General features: G+C 35.0%; 2 protein-coding genes across 2 annotated transcripts in view; both read right to left on the minus strand.

Moving 5' to 3' along the window:
• LOC136241684 (uncharacterized) overlaps positions 1-26712 on the minus strand; it is a 111715-nt gene that overhangs the window by 71298 nt on the left and 13705 nt on the right. The window lies entirely within an intron of this gene.
• LOC136241680 (roundabout homolog 1-like) overlaps positions 1-26712 on the minus strand; it is a 302043-nt gene that overhangs the window by 7483 nt on the left and 267848 nt on the right. The window contains exons 11-14 of the mRNA XM_066032935.1: positions 3188-3250; positions 3057-3095; positions 2894-3002; positions 1252-1288 (exon numbers count right to left, since the gene is read on the minus strand). Coding sequence (XP_065889007.1) covers positions 1252-1288; positions 2894-3002; positions 3057-3095; positions 3188-3250 — 248 coding nt within the window. The remainder of the gene's footprint in view (positions 1-1251; positions 1289-2893; positions 3003-3056; positions 3096-3187; positions 3251-26712) is intronic.

Consider the following 26712-nt stretch of genomic DNA (forward strand, 5'->3'; position numbering starts at 1 on the left):
TTCTGTATGTGCAGGGTGGATACAGATGTTGTGACTGTTGGCGGGTGAATTTATGGTGAACGGACAAATCATTAATTTGTGGTACCAAGACCCCACTACTATATTATGAACTCTTGGTGGTACTTCATAGCCAAACACTAGTGTATCTGGCTTCTTGTGCTATTGTAGTCATTTTTATCATCATAATGTAAATGTTTACTATTACAGTATATTCATACTATCATTAAAGAGTTTATATAATTGTGGGTGGTTGCATGAGGGTCTAACAAGAGCTGTGACTGAAAGGTGATGCGTTGATACTGGCTTTTCAGTAGTGAACACTCAAGTTTCACCGGCACTGAATGGCTGGGGCAGCATTAGAGCCATGCACGGGTAATGTAGCAGTAAATTACTTCAACTGTATCCCAACACTACAGCGGATATGAAACAGCTATATGCCGGTACGGCCCTGCATGGGGGAGTACAGAAGTAACGATATAACGAGTCAGTGGAGGCATACTGTGGCGAATTTAAAACAAATCAGTGACTGGACTCACAATTAAACCAAGAGTTGACAGCACAGTGTCCATCAAATCAGCCAGCTCGCTATGGCTAATGTAATGACCTTTCCCACTTCCATGCTGTTTGGGAATTAAGGCGGGCACCTCACACCTCGACGTCATGGCGGCAAGTTTGAATCTTCAAAGAGCACAAAAGTGATCTCATAAACTAACAAACAACTTTTAGCGAAATTAAATGTACAGATACATTGTGTAAAAAGCCCCTGATAGCCGCAGCCTTTTTACAATATGACTTCATAGTTGAAAGAAAATCGCCCCAATGGGATGCGATGACGAAGAAAATGAAAAAAAGAACGATGCACATTTGAATGAATAATTTAATTAATGCATTGTAAATGGGTGGACGATGGAACAAACTACTGCAACAATTCGCCTGACTTTTCGTGTGGTAGTTACTCATTATACAAAGGTTACATTCCCACTGGTTTCAAGGTGGAATCTTTTAGTAAGGCTGAGATTTTGCCATGCGGATTTTAAAAGATTAAAAGATTGTGTAATCGATCTCTCATGTAAAAGACTCACAGTAGTGGTCGTGTGTTTATTATTGTGGGCGCGCGCTTTGTTGTGCTTCTTGGCCTCGCGACTCACTACCGTGAGTCTTGATATTTATATAATATATAGTTGGTTATGCATATGAGCAACAAAGAATTGAATGAAACATAAAACTATAATTTATTAATTATTTACCTACCATGTATTTAGTAGCATCTTTTGACAGATAGCTCTTTCTACATAAAAATACATTTAGTATCATTAATTATAGATTACATATGACAACAAGCACATTCATTACATTTAGTTTCTGACAAAATTGTACTATAAACTACTATACTGCAATTAAAAATATTAAATTTGAGTTCCAGTGACAAAAAAAAGTAGTGAAACAACATTATAGTAAATGAATGATAGTACGTACTTCATAGCTATGTACCCTATATTAGCATGTTACCATGATCTTTTAAGTGCCAAAGTAGGGATTATACATATATAGCTATGTTGTAATACCATTATTCATAGATTTTGTTTCACTACATTTAGTGGGAAATGCATGTGGCTAAATACTGAAAATGAAGTACCAGAGAAGACTGACATGACTGTGGATGGTTTTTTCTTGTTTTTAAATTGTCACAGTGGTATACAAAAGTGTTGTTGATAGCATTGTAGATACTGTAATTTGCTTTTTTTGTTGTAAAATAATTTTCGTATGTAAACACTTGTACAAAAATTTCTTGCACTAAAATTTTTATACAATATTGAACTATTCTAATAGAGCAGTCATTCACGTAAATCGTACGAAAATATAATTACAATGAAAATTTTTATCCTGAAAATTTTTTGCACGAAAATAAAGCAAATTACAGTAGTCACTTTAAAGCATAAAATGATGAGCTGGGTTTCAAACATGAACATACTTAAGCAACAAACATTTTTTTGTCCTGAAACATAGGAGTTTGCATGATTTGTACAAGTGCTTATTTGATTGAAATAATTTTCAGTGGATGGAAAATATACAAGTATAATTATGATTTTATTGGGAGGTTTTAGTGCTAACTTGTAGATTTTTGTTTAACAGCAACCTAAACTGCTTAGCATGATCGAAGATAAAAGCTTTTATATTGTAAAAAAAATGGTTCTTTTGAATTTAGAAACCCTTAGGCCCTGTACGTAGTTGTGCACAAGTGAAGTGAGTAGGGACCCGCCGATTATGCTGGCATAATAATGAGTATAATAGGTACTTAAAAGCATTGAGCATAATGCTAGCATAATAGGCAGAACACTTGTGAATTACCATAAATTCTTGCTTACCAAATACATACTGTATCACAGAAAAAGATCGATATACTCTAATAGAACAGTCAGAGTATAATCAGACATCTGACTGTTCTATTAGAGTATAGCTAGCTATCGATCTTTTCTGTGACATGCATTTTGACAAGCAAGGATTCAGAGTCTGTGCTTCAGAAACTTACTGTTTTCCCATAAACTGCAAATTTACTAGAAAAACATGGGAACTGAGGTATAAATATTGAGCATAATTTGAGCATAATAGGTAAATATTGAGCATTAATTTAAGCATAATAGGCAAAATTTTGAGCAGTGCAGCATAGCATAATAGGTAAAATAATGAGCATAATCGGCGGGTCACTAGAAGTGAGGGTGTCACAACATAGGATATTTGGGCTCATAAATTCCATAGAACCTGTATTTTAAAATCTTAATTACTATTACATATACGTAGAAGGTACATCCGAGAGAAATGGCATTACATGCTACCTTAATTCATGTATATACGTACATATAAAGTGTTCATACATACTATACAAAATACGTACCTTCTCCATCTATACACAGCAACTCCAAGGGAAATAACAATGATTACAAAACATAATATGATGAAAGTAGCAATAGATAAGATTATAATGATTGTTTGTGAGGAGGAGTCTGTAATGAGAACAACAGTGACACATCTTTTATTAGTTACGTGTTAATACCTACTTGTGTTAGATGGTGGAACACTTGCAGTAGAATTAATGGCTGCAACAAAATGTACTCAAAAGTATATATAAAAACAATAGCCATACACTACTCAATGTACCTATTGTGTAACAATAAATAAACCGACATACCTGTAGTTGTTGATGGAACGACTGTAGATGTACTAGTAGCAGTAGTGTGAAGAGTAGTGGAAACTATATACAAAAGTATTGAGAGATGATCACACTTGAGTAAAAATAATAGCTATTTCATTAACCATCCTTATCAAACTCAAGTGGGAGCTTCAGCCCACTCTACCAACCCTTATGATTTGTGCAACATAATCTACTGCATTACTGTAAGTATGTGCATAAAGTTTTGCATTGGTAGCTGAATTTGCACAGCGTGGTTTTTTTTTCTGGATTTTGAGCATCATAAAGTATGTGTAAAGTAATAGATTATGGCTAACTGGTGGAAGTATATGAAATGTCCAGTTCAGCATCCTTACACACAGGAGGAATTTTAAAAGCAATAAGATTTATTGCCAACAAGAAGAATCTGTTGAAGGTACTGTACTATAAAATGGTGTGTTGTGCAGCTGAGGAAGGCCAGTGCAACATAAGAAAATAGCTTCAATAATGTCATTGTCAGTCATTTTAATGGGAAGTGCAGGCATATCAACGTGAAAAGTGATTGATTGTGCCAAATGTATATACATACCATGAAAATAGTTTATTAGTATATTACACTAATGCTAAAAAAAATCAAACCTCATGCTTGTGAGGGATGATTTTTATTAGAGTATATCAACATTCTCTGGCTGTTAGAGTAAGTGACTTCCCTACCAAAGTATATCTGTACCACTTCTGCAAAGTGTTGAAAAGTGTGTGTAAACAATTGGACAAGAAACTGTAGTATCACATATTTATTACATGAATGTTGTAATAATGTCTATTATGTTCCATTTTGCTTTCTTTGAATAGGACACATTGCACATTAAAATTAAAGTCTTAAACCATCCCTATTACTATTACAATGGGAGCAAAAGAATTTTGCAAAACAGACTAATCTGAATTTGAAGGTTAAAATGCTGATGAGTGCATTATTTGAAGTAGGGGTGGATTTGAAATAGCCAAATGGAAATTTGTGTCACTGATCATGAGGACTGCACATGGTTGACTTACTGGTGGAATAAGCTCCACATCTATGTACTGGAGAGAATACTGGGGTCTGCAGAAATCTTGAGTGGAGCAAATTTTAATCAATCACTGGCTTGATTGCATCTCTGCTAGAATGGCAGCCGACAGCTTCAATTCCCACCAAAGTAATGACAAACGTTTACCTACTAATACTGCTGAGCTGAATGTATGAACAAACATGCATACGTAGCTATGCCTCAGAATATTGGATGATGTAAAGGCAAGTTACTTTTAATAGAGGCAAATTACAGCAGGTCTATAAGAATTTAGTTTCAAAGAGAAACGTCTCTTCAAAATATCCAGTAACAAAAACATTTGAATATAACCTGCTATATAGTATGCTGGTATAATGTTTGATGCTTCCGCTAGCCTATTATGTTCCAATGCAAATTATGCTGACACAAGCTTGACTGATAACATTGTATTCATTCTCGGCAATCACGTTTGATTTTCTTGTGTTTGAAAAACCACAGCCTTTCAGAGCATGACTTTTAGGAATAGAAATAAACTCACATGGAGTTGTGAATCAGTTTTATGAATCTTTTGGGTTTATATAATGCTAAACCATCAAAACAACAACACCAAAAGAACTCTAGTAAAGTAGTCAATAAGAAATTAGATACTCTAATAGAGCAGTCAGCTATTCTAATATACTATTCAGCTTTGATGAGTGATATTAATCTTACATGAAACCTTTTCTCATCATGACAAAAAATCTCTACAGTGTAATTCAATCCATTACGTATCTTTTTAATAAAATAGTTTGAAGTTTTGTCTTACAAACTTGTGTCGGTATTTCAGTCAAAATTACTTATTATACACCTTGTAGCTATATGTACAAAATGAAATGTAAAGCTAAAAACAGCTCAATTGTACAAAAATGGATACAGCATTTGAAAAGACAGGTATTTTAATAAGTTGCTAAATCAAAATATGGTAGAGCTATAAAATGGTTGTTAAGTAATCACATAATACCTTGCATTAATACAGAATCATCTAATCTACTTCTCGTACCTATTTCTGCACAACACAGAGACAGTTTATTGAAATTGCGTACTGTGATTCACTTAAAATTTTCATATTAAAAATATAGTTTCATAAGATTTACGTGAATGACAGCTCTATTAGAGTAGTTCCATCTTGTATAAAAATTTTTTGTGTAAGAAATGTTTGTGCAAGTTTTTATATACAAATATTATTTTACAATGAAAAAAATGTACAACTATGCACCGAGTATTGTAATCTATAGTCGGTACGCATTCACCTGAGCACCCACTAAATACGTATAGTAATATCAAAGAGATGAACATGTGTTCACTCCCAATGGTTTTGTGCAGAAACAAGCATGTTTTCATGCTATAAACAAGTTTGCGCACCTGAATTGTCAATACTAAATGTATGGGATATTTTTAAAGCCTCATAACTTACTTGTTCTTGCCCATATCAAAGCACTTTTCATTAACAGTTCCAGTGTTTCAAGGGCTTCACAGTGCTACTAAATGTTTGAGCAGCTGGCCCTTGTAACAAGAGTTATTAACAAGAAACGAGGGCTCAGGTGAACGCGAATAGACTATAATAAATATTAACACATACAGACTTATATATTTCAAAAACATACCTGATACAGGAGCTGGAGGGTCTTCAACTACATGTGTATAGAACATGTTAGTAATGGGAGAAATGAACCATAATAGTGAAATCAAGTATTTTTGATTATACAATGCAACAAGACATACAGTTATGGGCACCAACGTCTCACCACAACTGCAAAATTTATTGCCATCCAGAGTTGAAAAAATCTCCATTTTTCATTGCAAATACTGTAATTTTAAAGTGGTATCACTATACAGCATATGGGGTGGGCATATAAACCACTTTGAAACCTCAAATCAAAAGAAACTTAAAAGGAAAAATTAGGAATTTTAAGTAGGATTAGAGATAAAAAAAAGTAGTAAAGCAATTAAGGGAATAGCTAAAAAGTAGTGGAATAAGTTACATTGCCTATACCTGCAGATGTAGTAAATAAATGGACATTTAATCTCTAAATTAGCCACAGTTATAGACTGAAGTATTAAATGTCTATTAGTATGTATATCTGCAGCCTATCTTGTTTTGAATTCATTACATTTCAGCTATTCCCTTGTTTCATGGCTTTTTTCTTTGATCCCTAATCCAACTTAAAATTCCTAAATTTTCCTTCTACTTGCACATGCTTGTTTTCTTTTTATAACATAATTATGACTACTGCACCCATGAATACCACATCAAAAGAAAGAATGGCACTAGGCATATTATAGAAATTAAATGTGTGCCCCAACAAACAATTATTACTGATACAGAAATGTTATGTAGCCATTACGCTTTGTTTTCAGCTATTTTCTGCACATTACACAGTATTACAAACCAAGAATAACATGAAAAGTGACTCTGTAATCACTATATATCTCTATATATGACTATTGACTCTATATCACATTATCATGAACCGACACCTTGCATTGTCAGTGAAAACAACTGGGACCGAAAGCTGAATTTAAGGGCTATGTGTTTGGATGGTGTGCAAGCTTGAAGGGAGGTCCTTGGTAAGGACCTGGCTTGGGGATATAAATGGTACACCTGTGGGTGGCCTGTTACAGTTTGTTGCTGCATATCAACCACTGAGGAGCCAGTACAGCCCTGTAAACTTGTGTCTGGACTTCAATATGGTCTTTAGCAATTTCATCTCAAAACTGTTTGCAAAGGTTTCTAATAATTGCAAACCAATGTTTGTGACTCATAGCAGTTTAAAAATTTTGCCATGCCCACACAAAGTAGGACAAAGGGAAGCTCATGATGCATGTATGGTATGTATTTACAGCGGTTGGAAAAAAGGCATGTTTCAAGGCAAACCAACATTAAACAGTGAACTAATCAAGCCTGTGGCCTTATCCATTGTTGAGTTATGCTTGTCTGAAGGCATCAGTTATATAGTTAGTCAGTCAAAATAAAATTCTGTTAAAAAGGTGATCCCTCATATACAGTACTAGCTACCATACTGTGTGATATGGAGAGTGATACATTTTGTGTAACATATGATAACATGATGATGATGTTATATACTCAACCCACACAATCTATCTATCTACTAGTATAAATACAACCACACCATTTTCTAAATCAGGTGAAGCATACCTCTGGACACAAATACTTTTGTGATACTGAGGTAGTACAAACCATTTGTTTCCCTGTGATTCTTAATATTGAGCCCCTCAAGGTTTTACATTGTGGGTTTGAGTTTGAGTTCAGAATAGACTCTAACATATTGGTTCAGGTAGGCTAGGTGTTCTCTTGAAGAAAAGGAATTTTATAGCTTAGTATAGTGTAGCTCAGCAACTAGACATCACTCGTGATGTTGGAATTGTTTGTCTTTCCTCATCACATTTCAACCATGTAACAAGATGGCCCAAGAATAGTAATTATAGTACTTACTTAATATACAGCGGAAATAACCTACTTATAGGCATCGGAAAGATGGCTAGATATGATATCACTAACACTCTATGTATCCTTAATGGGGTTAGCTAGATGGCTAGAAATTGTGTCACTAAAACCAGCAAAACCCACTTTTGCTTCTTCAGAGTAGTGCTGAGTATCAGGATATTTACCATATGAATGATGTTTTGTGAGTAATGTAGGTCACGCTTTTAACCCACCATCGATATGTATATTTTAGATAAATGTAGATTTTGTCTTTTCACCTAATAGGTGAGCACAATTGAGTGGTATAATGACCACGGAAAATTAACTACAGCACAATTAAAAATAATTCATTTTAAAAGAGGTAGGGTAAAAAATTAGCTAATTGTGAAACAATAAATTATCATAACTATGTGACAGGCTCATGAAAATGGAACTCGTAGTGGACAAACAAGTTCATCACTGTAAATTCAGAAGTATGAAGTTCTTACTAATGGTATGCTCCCTCAGTATGATGATCACACTTTTGAAGTATGTGAATCATTCTAAGTGACCACAGATAGCATACCACTAGTATAAACTTCATACTTCTGAATTTACAGTGATAATTAGTAGGGTTACAAACCCTTGGCATTAAGAAGTGTTATATCCCTACTGTGTTCAAGATACCATAATGGAAATGCACAGTAGGGATATAACACTTTATTTTTTTACTGTGATTTAATATTGTGCACTACTCCAGCTTGTTTCAGTACTTTTTATCAATGTGCTATGGTTCCTACTCCAGTTAACTTTTTGTAAAATAAAATTATTATAACTGGTGAACCCATGCATACTGCATCAAAAGAATGAAATGGCATTGCATGCCCCAGCTATCTTTTATCATCTTAAAAGTGAGGTATCCATTATTATTATTATTATAGTACTTTACAGTGACCAGCTCTGAGGGTCTGACAGCAAAATGTGCAGCAGCCTTTGGATTACCTAACCTAACAAGAACTGGAGACTTTAAGTAATTACTTAACCTAGCTAACAATAAGGTGAAACAGAAAAGGACCAAAGAAAGGAAAAAAACCCTCCTACCCCAGGATTTGAACTGCAGGCGACCCAATGTCTAGTCAAGCTCCACACTCAGTCAGCTATGTTCAACCTGTTACACAGCATTATGCTTCATTGTCAGCTATGTTCAACCTGTTACACAGCATTACGAATCAAGAGCTTTTCGAAAAGCACCTCTGCAATCAAAGTAGCCCCTATGAAAATGCAGACAATTTCCGTTACGGAGGGAAGCCATCATGTGCTACAGCCAAATCAACACCTTTCGCTGTCAACAAAGATGAATGGGACACAAAGGAGGATATTGGTAAGTCCATGAAAATGCATTGTATGTACTGCAGTATGCCAAAAGGCACATGTCCGGCTGAAGCGATGTCAAACAGTGAAAAAATCAAGCCCTTAGCCTTAGCTGTTATCAAGGTACGCTTGTCTGAAGGCATCAGTCAGTCAGTTATATACTTAATCAGTCAGTCAGTAGATATTTAATATTTTTAAAATTCCATAGCAACTTGTTGAAAGCATTTTGGGTCGATCCGAAGGCTTGTTTGGGCTTAGTTTTACTGACATAACCAATACTGCTTCATCGTAGTCAGGGAAAAGTGAGGCTGGTTTTTGGATACTCTTTTCATGTGAAACCTTTGTGGTCTCTACTACCCAGTACTATCATACTGTATGATATTATTTACTGTATGATAACCATTATTGATTAACATTTAGGACTTAAAGGGAACCAAGCATTATTATAATTGAAAACAGTATCCATGAAATCACAAATCTAGTAAACTTTGATGTTCAAACCTTTCAGTGGCTGGGTGCTGCACTCCTAGAATTACCAAATTTGGAAACCACCCTGGATATACCCCTGCTTGATGCTAAATAGACTTTGTGGAATTTTAGTATTCATGCTAAAGCACAAGGAAAAGTACATAGAAGGGTGTGGCTTTTGCTGAGTAACAATTTTGCAAAAATGAAAAACAATGTATATATATGCCAATGCAATCATTACAAATATAATAGTAAACTTACTAGACTTCACCACTAATGTTGCTACTTCAGCAACGGTATCAAATATGTTTAATGCAATACAGGAATAAGTTCCAAAGTTATCTTCTGTTACATCCAACAGATATAATTCAGCCCCCGTAACATTTTCACTGGCTTTGTTATTTCTGGTGCTGATGATAGGAGTAACTTCATTGTTATTATTTGTAAATGTCCACAAAATAGTTGGTGGAGGAATACCACTAGCTGAACAATTAAAATAAGCATCTGTTCCCTGCATTTCTGATATGGACTGAGGTCCTTGTAATATCTTTGGAATCACTAGTCAACAATAATGTATGTTAGATACTGTATATAGCTACATATAAAGGTTCGGTATTATATTAAGTAGCATCAAGAAAGGTCACATGTGACTAGTTGTTCAAAAATCACTATGTTTCAAAAGTTTTATGTTTTATTGAAATACATTGGATAAAATGTGACTGGGCCTACGAAAATAAGGCATGTGGGAACCAACTACACTCTGTCACACAACAGGGCATATCTCAGTACAGGAATAGAATATTTGCACTCTGCAACTTTAAATATGAAGCACTTTGATTGTTTAATTACATGCTGAAATTTTCAAGGCCATAGCATGATGGTACAAAAAGTTATGAGTGATGGAAATGTTTAAAAGTAGACAAATTTTATATGCCCACATGCCCTATTTTGGAAGGGTCAGATTCTACACAAAATGATATCATGTTAATTTTTTTTCATCAGTGTACATACAGAAAAAGAAGTGTCAAGTTGATGAAGCTCCCATGTGTAACATTTTTCCTCATAAAAAATGCCAATATGCTGGCAGTACACTGTTTTTTTACTTGTGTACAACAAACGTGCACACAATAATTATATTGATGGCACAGCGATTACATAAAATCCTTCATTAGTAGATTGGTTCTAAAAGTAATCAAACCACTCTAATAGAGCAGTCACTCAGCATTAAAATACTCTAATAGAGCAATCAAGAATGTTTCATTCCAAATAGAACAGTTGCATGTAAGGGAAAGTATTTTAATTCATCTTTTAATAATGTTTGCATGACCACTGGATGCTGTGGTTAGATTGTACAGAAACTATTGGGAAACAGACAACCATGGACACAATCTATTCACCTAGAATCTAAGGAGATATCCAAGAATTTTAAAGCTAAAATTTCTAATTTCATCTTTTGTCCTATAAAGTGGGTAGCTGCAAAATGACAGAGAAATCAATGTAGTTTCTTTCCATGTACAGAAAATTGGAACATACCATTATACTTTGTAAGCAACAGAAGTTTTACTGTAGGTTATTGTCATTTCCCAATGACTTCAATACATTTATGGGCATACACAGCATCCAGTGGTTGCACAATGGGCAATTACAATGGGCAATTTAAATTGATTGCATTCCTAAGGCCTTGCATGCAGCTGGACTATTGTCATTGACATGGTAGACATTAATGTACAAGGACAGCTAATACCAAGTAGTGCTACAACTATAGAGTACACAGACTAGCTGGTTGTCTGCACTGAAAGCTAGCTACTCCCTTAAAACCATAAACACTAATAGATAAACTATTAAACTTTACGAAGTATTCTAGTAAACATTACAGTGCCTGCAGTGTGGAACATTATACCTGCAATCTCAGGATAAAAGTTACATGCTGCATGTGGCAGCTGCAGCATGCTTGTCAAGCTGGTGCTCTATAAAGGATGCTAAGGACACTTTGAAAAGTCATTGGACCTCTTCACCCCAGCCTGATGAGCTAGCAAATTATTGCATACTATCATCATGTTATAGTTTCAAGGGAGTAGCTAGCTTTCACTGCTGACAACTTATATAATTCTATAGTCCATCAAATTCATAGACTTTCATTGCTTTTCAATGCAGGACCCTAAGTGGAATAATCAACAAAACATTCTTGACTGCTCTATTAGAGTATTTTAATCATTTTAGCAGAAGGGTACAACAAAACATTGTGCTGCAAAATCCACCCTAAATATTGACATGATGACTTGTATCAGGCATTTTTCTGTTGGTCATTCTCATTCCAACTTTTCATTCCTATTTTCCTGTTACACACATTTTATAGACAACATTGTTTGCTAGAGGAAAGTAGAGCATTCATAAGTGTTTGGTGTTTAATTGTTTGCAATAAACACAATTAAACACCTTACTGGACTATATGGTAGTTATTGCAAACAGTTCCAGCAAACTCTTTGGAGCATGGAAATGCTAACTTTACACTGAGCCCTTTGTATATTAGCACAACACACTTTAGGATCATACACACCATAAACTACTTGTGAAAATCACTGCTGAGTGAGAAATGTGAAATATTTGAACTACCAATAACCACCCTTACACTGCACTCATGTTTAATTGAAGACCAATCAGAAAGCATAATTTTTACTATTAATAGTACAATTTAGATATTTGTATACATTGTACAAAATTTTCTGTGTATATAAACATCTAGCTTCTGGGGAGCACAATCCCCCAGGCCTTCACTCATACATATCTACTACAATGGTGCACTCCCTCTTTTCAAACCTTGGGTTTTTCCTTGCAGGTGTTTGTTAGTAGAGCGGCATAGCACCAAAAGCTTAACAATTTGTGCACATTGTGATACAAATATGAAACTTTCCACACAAATCGTGCTCCTCACAACATATGTTTTTTGATATAGAGCCATCTCAGATTTGACTTTTAGTGACCTTTACAGCCATTTTCACTGAAAATTGATCATTTTTTTCTTTATCTCCCTGAGGCATTATTTTACACTGTTAAAACATGGTATCAAATTAAAAGTGTTGATCGAAGAACTATATTGACTTTTGTTTGAAGTTTGCATCTCATTCCACTACAAAGTTATGATCATTTTTGTAAGTTACAAAATTCTTTGCCCTTGGAGTATAAATTACTAATGGGCAAGTAATTCATAAAATTTTATTGTTAATATAAATGATCATAACTTTGGAATGCAATCACCTATTGACTTCAAATAAAAGCCAAGTACATAGTTCATTATAGCAGCACCTTTAATTTGAAACTGTGCAAAATGATGTCTCAGGGAGATAAAGACAAAACCATGAATTTTCAATACAAAAATGACTGTAAAGGTCACCAAAGTCAAATATGCGATGGCTCTATATCCAAAAAATTATGTCACAAGGAGTACAACTAACATGGATAGTTTCATAATTGTATCGAAAAGTGCACAACTATCGCACTATGCCACTCTACTATTTTATCATTAGTCAACAAAAGATTTGGTGTGGACAACAGATATTGACTTCAAATGTTCTCATTTCATCTGAGTGAGGTGTATATGTACATGGTACCACTCAAACGCAACGTTGTCTCACGAGAATGCAAGCGATTTAAAAACTCAGGGTGTGTCACCCGTTTCACTTGCAAGTATTCATCCCAAACGAAACAGGATGAATACTCGCGAGCAAAACAGGTGCCACACCCTTTAATTAGTGAGTTTTTTAATCGGTCACACTCTTGTGAGATGACGTTGCATTTAGGTGGTATGTACTGTATCAATGTACCATCAGGTCACAAAACAGTCTCTCAGTGGCAGTTCATGGAGTGAAGTCTCACAAAAGAGATGCACTCATCTCTCTGCTCATCAGTCCTGAGTGTTTGACCCCTCTCCAGCTTCACAGATATGTAGACCTATCTGGCATGGATATACAGAAAGCCATCTGTCAAAAGCAAAATATTTAAAGGAACAAGAATTGTTAGCCTGATAGTGCAATGTCTTCATGCTAGTGTTATCTTCTGTCAGTAAAAGACACCAACAACTTACTTCCCAGAACTGCTGTTCCACTGTCACTACCAAACTTGTTAACAGCAGTACAAGTGTAGTTCATAAAATCATCACTTTGCAAAAATGATAATGTTAAATTTGAATGTATTGTAATATTATCATCAAGAATCATATCAGAAGTGGCTGTGATATTGTTATTACTATCACTACTCCATGTTATGGTAGGTAATGGTATACCAATAGCAGTACAAGTGAACGTCACACTACCATCTAATGTGTCTGCAATGTTGACAGGAGCTTCTGTGATATTTGGCCCTACAATGTACACTTTGTAACATATGTAGTTATTTCAGTATAGTACACATCATTAGCATTTCTATAATGAATTTTAGCACTAGCCTTTGGATATAAACCATTTTTGTGAATATTATACTGTGTTTGCAACTTGATATAACAAAACCAGGCTTCCACACACATCCAGATTTGTGACTTTAAAGGACTATAACTCAACGTAAGAGTATCCTATCACCAGAGTTGGGGGTAACGCGTTACAAATGTAATGCGTTATGTAATAATATTAACGAGTAATATAACGCGTTACATGACAAAGTAGCGAGTAATATGTAACGGATATTACATCTGGAAATTGTAACGAATGTAACGTGTTACTTCCTTTTAAGGCACATTGTATCCAAGCACATGATTGATTGCATTTTGGGTCCAGACAAGACTGGAGATAGCATTATAAGCATGGACAAAGAATAATAGTGTATGGGGAGTGTCCTTGAGGCCAAGATAGAACAACAAAGTATGTATTTGTGGCTGAACTACACCAGAGAAACACGTGTCTCACTCGTGTCACTTTGTAGGCTGGTAGCTTGTATTTAGAAGGTTGGACTTACTTTATAGTTTGTAATGAACAAATGTAATATGTAATATTATTACTAGTTACAGCCCTCAGAGTAGCGAGTAATATGTAACTCGTTACTTTTTTCAGTAAGTAATATGTAACTGTAGCACGCTACATCGCATAAAAGTAATGATCGTAATATGTAACTAGTTACATTTTTAGTGTAACGACCCCAACTCTGCCTATCACTTTCAAATTTTGACCTGTTATTGCATATTGCAATGAAAGAATTGTGTAACATTTTTAGGCCAATAGCATATGCTACAAGCAACGAATTGGATGTGTACGGAGGTCTGGCTTTGTCAAGATTCACATTTACTACTGTACATTTAATGATAGATATACAAATACATACTGTATATCTACATATAAAAGCTGCATTCAAATAAATTCCTATCTTGATTACAAGTTAGAAGGTTTCCAGCACAATTGGAAAATAAACACCTAGCTAATCTTAAATAGGCTGGGCTATTAATAGAGTTTACTGTTAGTGGTTTTATTACTAAATTTCCATTAAGTTCAGAGCCATCTGAGGGATGAAGTTACTATGAGTGATCATGTCAGTAGTCTGTGCAAGTCCATTTGCATGCAGATATGTACTATACAATCCCATCCAAAAACAGCTTATAGCTGTAAAAAAAGTGCGCGTCCAAGTAAAGCAGAGTTAACTGCGACAAAAAGTAATGATATCATAATGCGGCCATGTGCGAGGTGTGCAAGTTGTAAAATTAATATTAGCTAATCAGATAATACAATGTTATTGTTAAAGTGTTAATGAGAACTATGTGATGCTGCTAGTTTTTAAGTGTGTGAGCATCTTCATAAATGCCACATAAATTTAATTCTCAATAAAGCAATGTGTATAAATTCTCTGATAGTAATAAATAGTTTGAGTTTGGCCACCTTTCCTTTGTTCGTAGCATTGCTGTATACAGGAAAGGCAGCCAAACTCAAACTATTTATTACTATCAGAGAATTTATACACATTGCTTTATTGAGAATTAAATTTATGTGGCATTTATGAAGATGCTCACACACTTAAAAACTAGCAGCATCACATAGTTCTCATTAACACTTTAACAATAACATTGTATTATCTGATTAGCTAATATTAATTTTACAACTTGCACACCTCGCACATGGCCGCATTATGATATCATTACTTTTTGTCGCAGTTAACTCTGCTTTACTTGGACGCGCACTTTTTTTACAGCTATAAGCTGTTTTTGGATGGGATTTCAATACTTTTTGTTAGAATAAGCAATGCACTGTTGATAACAGTAGGTGAGTTTCCATGGTTTTGACAGAAACCCCGACTACAGTGACAGAATATTAAAATATAACTGTAATTTTAGTGGCCAGGGCTGCCCACATTGGGGGTAACTGGGGTATTTTGCCCCCTACCACAGCCCGAAAGGGGCCACTTGAATACCTGTTTAAAGAAAGATCGATATACTCTAATAGAACAGTCAGGATCTAGACCCTTCCTTGCCCCTAGGCCCCTCTTTAACTCTTTTCCCTGGGCCCTCTAATTTCTCTGGACGGCCCTGTTAGTGGCATGCAACTGCAGTCAACTAACACCCATTTTAACTAGTAAACCCTTAACAACACTTTGCCTTTCATCTTGTACTGCATTGAAACGATCAAGATACTCTATTAGAGCAGTCACAAAACAGCTGTAACACAGCAATCAATATTTAGCATAGTTACAACTTCTGCTTAGCATCAGATTGTATAGTTTAAATTACTAGCTACTTACAGACTTTACAATATAAAAATATGGCACTTGTAGAAATGTGACTGTTCTATTAGAGTATCTCGATCTACTTCAAGCATTGACTAATTCAAACAACACACATGGTTTTACTCTCTACACAGAAAGTACAAGAATTTACTAATAATTGGTATAGGCGTATATAATGCCACTGGAAATTTAGCTCCTGAGATCAATTCTGAGGGAAATTCCAACCATCAACTGTTGTATTGGAACAACTACTGCAACTGTTCTATTAGAGTACTTTTACAATGACAGTTGTACAATAACCTATAGCTATAAATGGGGCTGGTTCCCTGCTGATTGTTACTTGTATATTATTAACATGTAAACACAATATTGCATTATTATGTAATCACATAAAGTATTACCAACAATTTCCACAAAACTAGAGTAGTTGTCACTCCCAAACTTATTTTCTACCACACACTGGTACCATCCTCCTTGACTAGCATCAGTGAACACAATAGTGAGTGTACCATGTGATGTTGTGTTGTCCACCATCTCATAAAACTCATCATTAATGTAGCATGTGATGGTTGGTGGGGGTACAGCATAATACTCAAATGATATGTTAAATGTTGAACCTTTCTTTATATCACTCATGCTTGAAGGGGTTGACAGGAATTTGCTGGGAACTATAGAGAGCAAAAACTATACATAATTGGCACTGTATGTACCCATATAAATCCACGCATGTATAGACCACATTTTATAACAATGATACGAATGTACATATAATGCAATACAGAAAGATGACTACAAATAATGACATAAGGCCAAACATACAAACATACAGTAGCATTGTGGAAGCTACAAATTCAATGTTTGCAAGTATATCAATAAAATTTTACTCAGAGTATATATTATTAATTTTGTCTTCCAGCACTTGAGTGGTCTCTTTTAATTTCTCCAAGTGATACTTTTTACTAAATGTAGCTGGTGGTACTACACATTAAAATTTCATTGGTAGTTGTCTTCTTCCATTTTAAAATAATTATTTCCATATCACACCGTGGCCGTGGTCAATCAAGATCAAGTATTATACCAACAGTGGCCATAATGCAATGTCGGTTACAGGAATTCAACAATACCAAGGAACTAATTAATCATTCTTTCACATTTTGCTACAATTAGCACTCCTTATAACCAAGAGTTAAAATAGTACCTTTTATTATGAACTCTTGCTTATAACTAACCTTCAAGTTGACACACTTTTACAGTAGTAGTGATACTAAAATTCTGGAAAGGGTCATCAAAATCATCATAGAAAACCAACACTTCACAAGACTCATAATACTGATAATGTGTGGAGATCTCAAAGCTTAACTGATGTTTGTCACTGATATCATCTGAAGTTCTACTATAGTCATTCTGATGGACACACAAGTAAGTAACTTACAGTATACACACATGTGAACATCGCACAAAACACTTGGTGATGTATACCTTGATTATTACTTAAAATAAACTTGGTAATTGCTTGAATTTATGCGAAAAGATTTCTACCTAGCAACCACCCCATCAGTATTTATACATTATCAATCAACCTTCAGGATTTTGTTTTTGGTGCCTCTTTCTTTTCCTCTCATTATTCAAAGTATAAATGCTTTTCAAACCATCTACACAATAGTTTTAGTGACATCTACATAGATTCTAATAGAACGTTTACATCTATTCACTTATATGTATATGAATTGCTAATACATTGTGTGTAGCATAGCATTAGTATGCAACTTACAGCCACTGTCCTGTTAGTACTATTACAGTAAATATCTGCTCTAGCATCTGCCAAGCGATATGAGATTTGCTCAGGTGTGAGATTTAGATTTTCAGGTGGATCCACTTTCCAAAATACACTAATGGTATGTGTTTGTGCTTCATGGTCCGTAGTGCAGTTTACATCTACAAATGGTCGCCCCAAATCTGCAATCATAAATCACAGTGTCCATAAACCAGAAAAGTTACAGTATCAAGACATGTGTGACCAATGGAAGCCAATGCGGGGAGCTATATATCAGACAAATAAATGTGTGACCAGAATAATGACTTGATTGTGCTTATACAGACTATTTTGTCACTTAAACATTCCCAGGTTAGGATGGTTGGAATAAATAATTGAATGGCTGTTTTCAGTGTTGGGAGTAACGCGTTACATAAGTAACGCGTTACTCCCAACACTGAAAACAGCCATTCAATTATTTATTTACATGAGTAATTGTATTTACATGTATTTACATGTAATTGTATTTACATGTATTTACATTTACTCATGTAAATAATTGTATTTACAATTATTTACATGAGTAACGCGTTACGTAACATTATTACTTTTGTGGTAACTAAGTAATATAACGAAATACGCTATAAAAACGGGTAATATAACTCAAGTTACTTTGCTTACAAATGTAACACGTTACCTAAGTAATATAGTTACTGTAACAAGTCTAATATAACGTAATATTATTAGTGCAAGTAACAAAGTTACTAATCTCGTTAGTTATTCTTTGAGTAACGCCTAGCCACAACGAAGTAACGAAGCCTACTGAATGAAGCTTATTCACCAGCTTCTTACTTATAACCAAGATTTGCACATTGTCCAACAACGCAATCATGTCACGTGATAAAGTGGTAGTTTCACGTGACAGTTTAAGGTTGTGAACACAAAGTAGTATAATATGTAATATTATTACAGTTACTTTATTTTAGGGGTAATATGTAACTGTAACTAAATAGTTCAGTTGCAAGTAATATGTAATATGTAACTAGTTACTTTTGCAAAGTAACTTGCCCAACACTGGCTGTTTTGAGGAATTCATTATCAGCTCTTTCACCAAAACATTCCCCTACAACCTTACTTAGATCAATGTAATGGGATGCATGTACAAAATACACCATTTCTAAACTACTCTGTAGCTACAATAGATTCACACATATTTATTACTTACAGTCATAACTATAACTAAATGCACCCAATGGAAGTACCAGCAAGAGTAACATCATGTTATCCATCGTGCTAGAATGAGAAATGACAATGTAAATACAATTTAAAACACATTTCACAATAATTTTTGAAGCAGTTTTAATATGTACACATGTACATGTATGGCAGTCAACATATATACTAAAAGAAGCACAGCCAAGTGCTGAATAAAGATCATGCAACGGAAGAAACTATATTTATTTATACCAGTATAATAATATATATTAAATAGTTACACTATGACAATGAGGGATTTGCCTGATATACGTATATTCCCAAGCCCCCAGGCCTGCGGCCCTTGGGCTTTGGCATATGTATATCAGGAAAATCTTGAGTGGCCATGATAATATATACTACTCAGGTATGCTGACCTAATAGATGAAGGAAGACAAACCTGCATTCACCACATTACTTTTATACTTGTGGGTTTTAATTGTGGGCACAAAAAGAAATGATTTTGGGTTTCGCTGGTTGTGTAGTGATACCATTTTAAACCAAATAACCATTTTGTGGATTCCTAAAGTCAACTAAGGTGCTAATAAAATAAATACTTAGGAGTATAGCTAGGTTGAGAATGTCTGAGCCATTTTGTCATGTGGTTGAAATGTGCTGTGTAGAAAAACAATTTCCACATTGTGAAAACAATCATTGGTGATGCCTAGTAACTGAAATATGCAATGTTAACCCACTCAACTATTTTTCCTTCAAAAGAATGCCTAGCCTAACTAAACCAACATACTAAACTGAAACCCACAATGCAAACTTTAAGCAGTTCTATATGAAGAATCAAAGGGAACCGATGCTTTGTAAGCCTCAGCATTAAAGGCAGTGGTGGTCAGGGCTATATCATGATATCGCCCTAACCACAGGGTGGTATCATATATTGCCCTGTGGTCAAGTGGTATATACTACAGAAAAAGGGAATTACAAGAATTATGATGTCCATGTACTCATCTCCTACCACTGTATGTATTGGTCATGACTGCAATTCTTGTTAAATAATTAGATCATGTTCTTATGGTACATACAATAGTTGTTTCTGTAGAAATTCAATGATGCTTTTTCATAAGTATTGTACACATACAAATATCAACTATAGTGAAAACATGTACCATGTGTGTAATGCAAGAATGAACATCTGGTGAAGCCAAGCATACACAGAAAAGCCCCTCTCTAATCCAATCATCTAATTATGCTGTACCAAGAAAATTATCACTAGTAATCTAATATGGCAAGATACCATACATACTATTAATTAATTTTAGACTATGGTACAGCTCATTTAGGGGGTTACTAAATCACGTAGTCACCTGACATGTCCATTTAATCACCTACACATGTTCATTTAGTAACCCGTCCTCAGGCAATTTTGTACGTGAAAAATAATTATAACACAAAAGGTACACTGGAGTACTTGATATTACCAATACTGTAATACAATTCTTCTCCGATAATTCTGGATAAATAGTAGACTTAACGGCGTATCTACTGTATCTCTAGCCATTAATTACTCTGGTTACCGGTCGAATAATTATTTTGTGAGCGCTGTAAGAACTTCAGGAAGAAACCATTCTGCTGTTCTGCATTGCTCTTTCACCCCACCCTAATGCTCTGGCTATAAAGGTGTGTACTTTAAACCATAGTTAGACACCGCGACCAACGGGGACTAAGCAATTTGGTAACCCTCTGGCCCTTAGTAGTGCCCTTGCTGCTCTCGGGGCACTACAGCCTCAGGTTACTAAATCGTTTAGTTCCCTTGGTCTTGGTGTCTAAGCAGCTTTTACATGAGAGCATCAGTCTACTGTTATACCAACTATGACAATCGCTGTAGAGAATGTTTTTCTTATGTATTATACTTCCTCTCATTTAAAATTGATAGTTACATTTTTCCTAACTTTGGCCCCTTTTCTGTTACACCTTATCAGTCAGTAAGTCAAGTCACTAGGTCTAAGTCCTTCAGTGAAATTAGGTTAGGTAATCCTAAGGCTGCAGCACATGTTGCTGTCGCTGGTCACTGTAAGGCCAATGAAACTTGATTAGCAGTTTCGCGTCATCGCCCGCATGCTTTTGATACACCCGCATGGAATTTCATTATTGGTATTTCAGATCGAAATACTCTAATAGAACGGTCACTTTTACTCTAATAGAGCAATCAGCTATACTCTAATGGAAAAATCACTTGTTATAGATTAGTAACGTACTTTAGCTATTTAATGCAAGAGTAATCAGTATAGATCTCACTGTTTTTTGGCAGGAATCTTCATGTTTGGATGTGTGTTGTGCTTTTGGAAAAATAATGAATAATGAATAATAACCGCCCGCCCGCATCAAATTTTCAAAAATCTGAGCGAGAAACTGGTAATCAAGTTTCATTGGCCTAAAGTACTAATAATAAATACTTTAGATTTAAGGAAGAAAATCCATCCCTCCTGGAGGAATACTGAGTGTGGCCCCGACTAGACATTGGGTGATCTGTAGTTCGAATCCTGGGGTTGGAGAGATTTTTTTCCTTACTTTGGCCCCTTTTCTATTACACATTATCAGTCAGTAAGTCAAGTCATAGGTCTAAGTCCTTGAAATTAGGTTAGGTAATCCTAAGGCTGCAGCACATGTTGCTGTCATCTGGTCACTGTAAAGTGCTAATAATAATAATAATAATAATAATAAAACACTTTAAGTTACAGATCTTTCCCTGTTAAATTACAGTATTGCTTGCCCAATTATATAAGTGTTGTATGGACATGACCAATAGTTTGGCAGCTTCTGACTAGTGTTAGTTTGCATACTGATACAGAGTGTAAAGAACAAATGCCTGGTGATCAGGATTGCTCAGATGGAGAAGTATGTCAGGCAAAGAAATAAACAAAAAGGCTTTCGAATTTGCTTTGGGTGCTGTTGACTCACAGTCATGCCTAACCAGTAAGACGCTGGGCCACTTGTGCGCTATTCAGATACCATGAGTATGTATAGGCAAATCCTCTTGTAGGACAGGACTAGTACCCCACAGGAGTGGGTGAAGCCCACCACCCAATATGTGAGACATGCATGACAGTTGGAATTGTTAATAACAGATATATATATATATATACCACCTACAGTACGTAGCTCATAGGTTACAAGTGTGAGTTCAGTACGTAACATGTTACATACAATTTTCATACATACAGTTTAATTTTTAAAAGGTAAGTACATTAATCCTATTTTCTTTGAAAACTAGGTGTGCCTGGTCACAGCTGGCAGCTGAAGAGTACACAGACTATGAATACACAGACCAGGACATCCTGACAATTTTCCTAGAAGATACATGTTGTGTCTGACTATAACTAGTGTCTAGGCCTGCGCCTATTATGCCGGCATAATCTTGAGAATAATAGGTCACCAATTTTGTGAGAATAATTCCGGAATAATAGGATGGTTACAGGCATAATTTTATAATCATTGGACGTCCACGGGAATAATCGGTGGAATTAGGGGGCGTGTCTCTTCTTGATTACCTAGAATAAAGAGTTAAAATACTACAAATGATATAAACTAATAAAGCTGACAGGAGTGCTGGCTGAAAGGAGCTGAAAAGCTTCTAAAAGATCGATATACTCTAATAGAACGCTCAAATACTCTAATAGAGCGGTCAGATCGTTTCATGTTAACAATCTGCAGCCAGCATGCTGCATGATTATCTGCAATTCTGAAACTTATACATCTTATACCAGTATATCTTCTTCAAGTCTTTAAGCATTATTATCTACCTAACTTAGTAGCTATGCAGTAGTTACAGCATATTATTATAATACACTAATAATTAAATACACTCGAATTAATACTGTAGATAGCTATTCTAAGTCTGCTGTAACTATTATAGATAGAAAAATAATGTGTAAGGTGGAATGCTTCATATATGGCTTTAACACTAATTCGGACAAAACTACTTATAACAGCACCTTGAAACTAAGCGCCGACTAGCTGCAGATATAATTATACTGAATGAGAATAATTATGGAATAATAGGCTGGATACAAGAATAATAAAAAGAATAATAGAATTTTTTGGGAAATTCTGGAAAGAATAATAGGTAAATTTTTTAGCATAATAGGCTCAGGCCTACTAGTGTCTGTCTGGTACCAAAATTAAAGTGACAATTGTCCTAAATTATGTACATAAGGGTAGAGGGAAGGGGTGATGGCTAAATATTGTAAAACAGAATCAAAATGCATGCCAATAACATAATATGTAGTAAAATTATAGCAACACCACTAAAAAGTGACTAAACAATAAGAAATGTCCAAGGCAGCTTTACATGGACAAGCTACATTTGTGATGAAAATGCAGTCTGTGATGTAGGTGAAAAATACATCAAATACTCAGTGTCCCCCACATCCACACATGAAAGAATAACTTGTTAGCTTCTACCAAGTAATAAAGGGACAAATTTAAACAGTTAGATATATAGGAACCAGTAATTTTACATAAAGGTATTTTGGGTGGTACGGCACATTCATATATAACTAAAGCGGAATCCTATGCTATCAGGATTGGATAGGTTCAGCTTGCTAATGGCCATAGTTAAGATTTTAACACTAATTTACCACAAATGGTTTCTAATGTGGTACAACATAACAAAAATAGCACAACAAATATGCAATTATGATTTAGCAAAGTCATGTGACAGAAAGACTCGTCTCAGTAATAAATGTGCAAAGACCTTTATGTGCTAAGATGCACAAAGATGTGATATATGTGCAAAGTTGTGTATTAATGCGCAATGTGCAAAGACCTTTGTAAAAGAACCTATAGGCTTCCATAAATAAAAGCATTGCTTTTATATGAGATCAAAAACTACCAGAGTGGTTTACACAATCAACCTTATAATTATTGAATCCTACTGCACAAATAAATATTTTGCATACTATCACATCACTTTTGGTGTTGTGTTTCATATCACAATGAGAACAGGCTGAGTAAAAGCAGAATTTTTGAGCATTCATATGATGTAATTCTTGATGACTCAGCACAAGAACAATAATTTGCTCTATTGAACACCTAACATGACCACACAGGCAGCCATGCATTTACTCCACTGTAGCTTCCTGTGTTGTGTCAACTTCACATGCAGCCTTATATAGTAAAAGCACTAAGAAACACATGTTATTGAGAAACTGGATGATGAGGTCATGAATTTCAAATGAACAAATCCACTTGGAACCACTAGCAGATTACATAATCAAATGTCACTGTGGCAACATTGCTATAATTATTGTAATAATAGTATATGCACAAAAATACATTGTTTTTACAAAACAAAGTACAATACTTTTAAGCTAATATGAAATACAATTTGTTTCCTAGTAAAACCAGTGAGTTTCTAGTTTTGCATTTCACATTTTGAAGCTCACATAAGACATTCTACTAAATATGGGAATGTATTTAACTAGTAAATACTCTCTTCTGCATGGGCATACAAAAGGTAAATGGAGCTCACAAGAAATCAACTCTCAGAAAAAATAGCCAATGTTAAAAACCAAATTGATGGTGATAAAACATGTATGGTAAATACACTACAGATATGACACTTCCCCTTCAGTACAAGTGTTGACTTTCATATTAAGGATAATACTCAATTATCTCATACTTGTTTGGAGACATTACTATATGCTTGGCTTACTTAAAACCACCTTAGCTCATTTCATAGAAATCACATAATCACAATATACATGTCATACATACAAAACCAACTATCACCATAATATTCATTTTAGGGGCTTCATTACAAAAATTAGTAAGCATTTCTGACACAGTGCTCTGCGTGTAAACATGCTCTTCATGCACAAACAGAAATAGTATAGACACATTGAGGTTTACTATAGGGTCATTCCGTGTCAAATCAACAAGGAATTTAGGGTCACCTCTCGGATTTTGACGAAACTTGGTGTGTTTGTAGTACCTATGGTGCTTATCACTCATGCAAATTTTTAGTTCCATACATTCCATAGTTTCTGATTTATGACCACAAATATTTTGAATATTTCATGAAAATTTGGTCCATCTCTTGTTACAAAATCAATTGCAACCTTGCACTGTGTAAATATTTGTAAACACAATTTTCAGTGATGGAAGACTGTTGATTGACCTTTCCAGTGATCCCTAAATTATGGGATATCTACTTAATTATGGTTCAAAAGTACTTCATTGAAAACTTTAATCCCTTATATTTTGAAAACTGCTGCTTGAAATTTTTCGAATTCTTTTGTGAATAATGATTGGGTCATAGTCTATGTTTGATAAAATTTTTGTGGTGGGACCACAATGGGCTCAAGAGATATAATGAATTATGTTGTGGTATGCGGTGGAATTTGCAGTCTATTATTGCTGTATTGGAGTGTACACCTCCAATAACCACTCGCAACAAGGCCATGCCAAGTTTATCTTACAGAGTGAAGGTGTCTAGGTGCATTGCAATCTGTATTAATGACCACCTGTATTGAAAGGCCATCTATGTGCTGCAGTTAAGTTATACTTCATTAATGTATAGCACCAAAGCATCAACAACCCTTTCTAGCAAATCCAAAAGTGGTCCTTATTAGACAGGTTGACTATAAATTACAGATCTGACCACCATGTGTCCATGAACATCATGTAAATGTACTATCTCTTTACAAATACCTTCTTTATTAAGTTGAATACCACTGTAGTGGACTTAGCCATATTTAAGTTGCGTATGTGGCTACATAGATACATATAACAGAACTCCTCAGAAGGGATACCTGGATATCTTGATAACCAGGACACCTGTTTATACACTGTACTCCCACTCTAGTGGTGCACATACATTTAGACCAAGATACTTCTGTGGCTTCTGTAATATGAGCACTTTATTATGGTCCTAGCAATGGAGGGGTTTTACCATACATGCATTAATTGTACCTCAATATGTGAAATTAATTACTACATTACTTTACATTCATGACCACTTTGAAGATCAAGTCATAAACTCATGCACATACTCACATAGGACATGCTGACCACATACTTAACATTTGCCTGTACTGATGTTCAAAGCGTCAACCCAAAATACTTTGAAAAACCATTTTAGTAATTACAGTACTATAAATCACACATTGAGGTGCAAGTGTTAATAATATAAAAACTCTTGGTACAAGTAATGCATCTACTGTATATAGTGTAACTCTTCTATTCCCTGGACCATTGATGAAGTGTTCATTTTTGAGAAACCACAGACTTGTCTTGGGCCCAAAATGTACGTACAATTATAAAGTAAGATCATGAGGCTATTAAGGTGCCCAGGTATTCTTTTTGAGGAGGTCTATTGTACCTATGCAGCCATGTACGTAACTTGAATAGTGTAGAGTGGGGATATGTATGTGAGTGCACTACGACGAGATTTTACTTAATAAATAAGGTATAACTGAAGAGATGGTACAACATTAATGTGTTTATGGATGCATGATAATCTCATTTATAGTCAACCTGTCTAATA

The sequence above is a fragment of the Dysidea avara genome, chromosome 12 (genome assembly GCF_963678975.1).
Source record: "Dysidea avara chromosome 12, odDysAvar1.4, whole genome shotgun sequence".
Classification (NCBI taxonomy): domain Eukaryota; kingdom Metazoa; phylum Porifera; class Demospongiae; order Dictyoceratida; family Dysideidae; genus Dysidea; species Dysidea avara.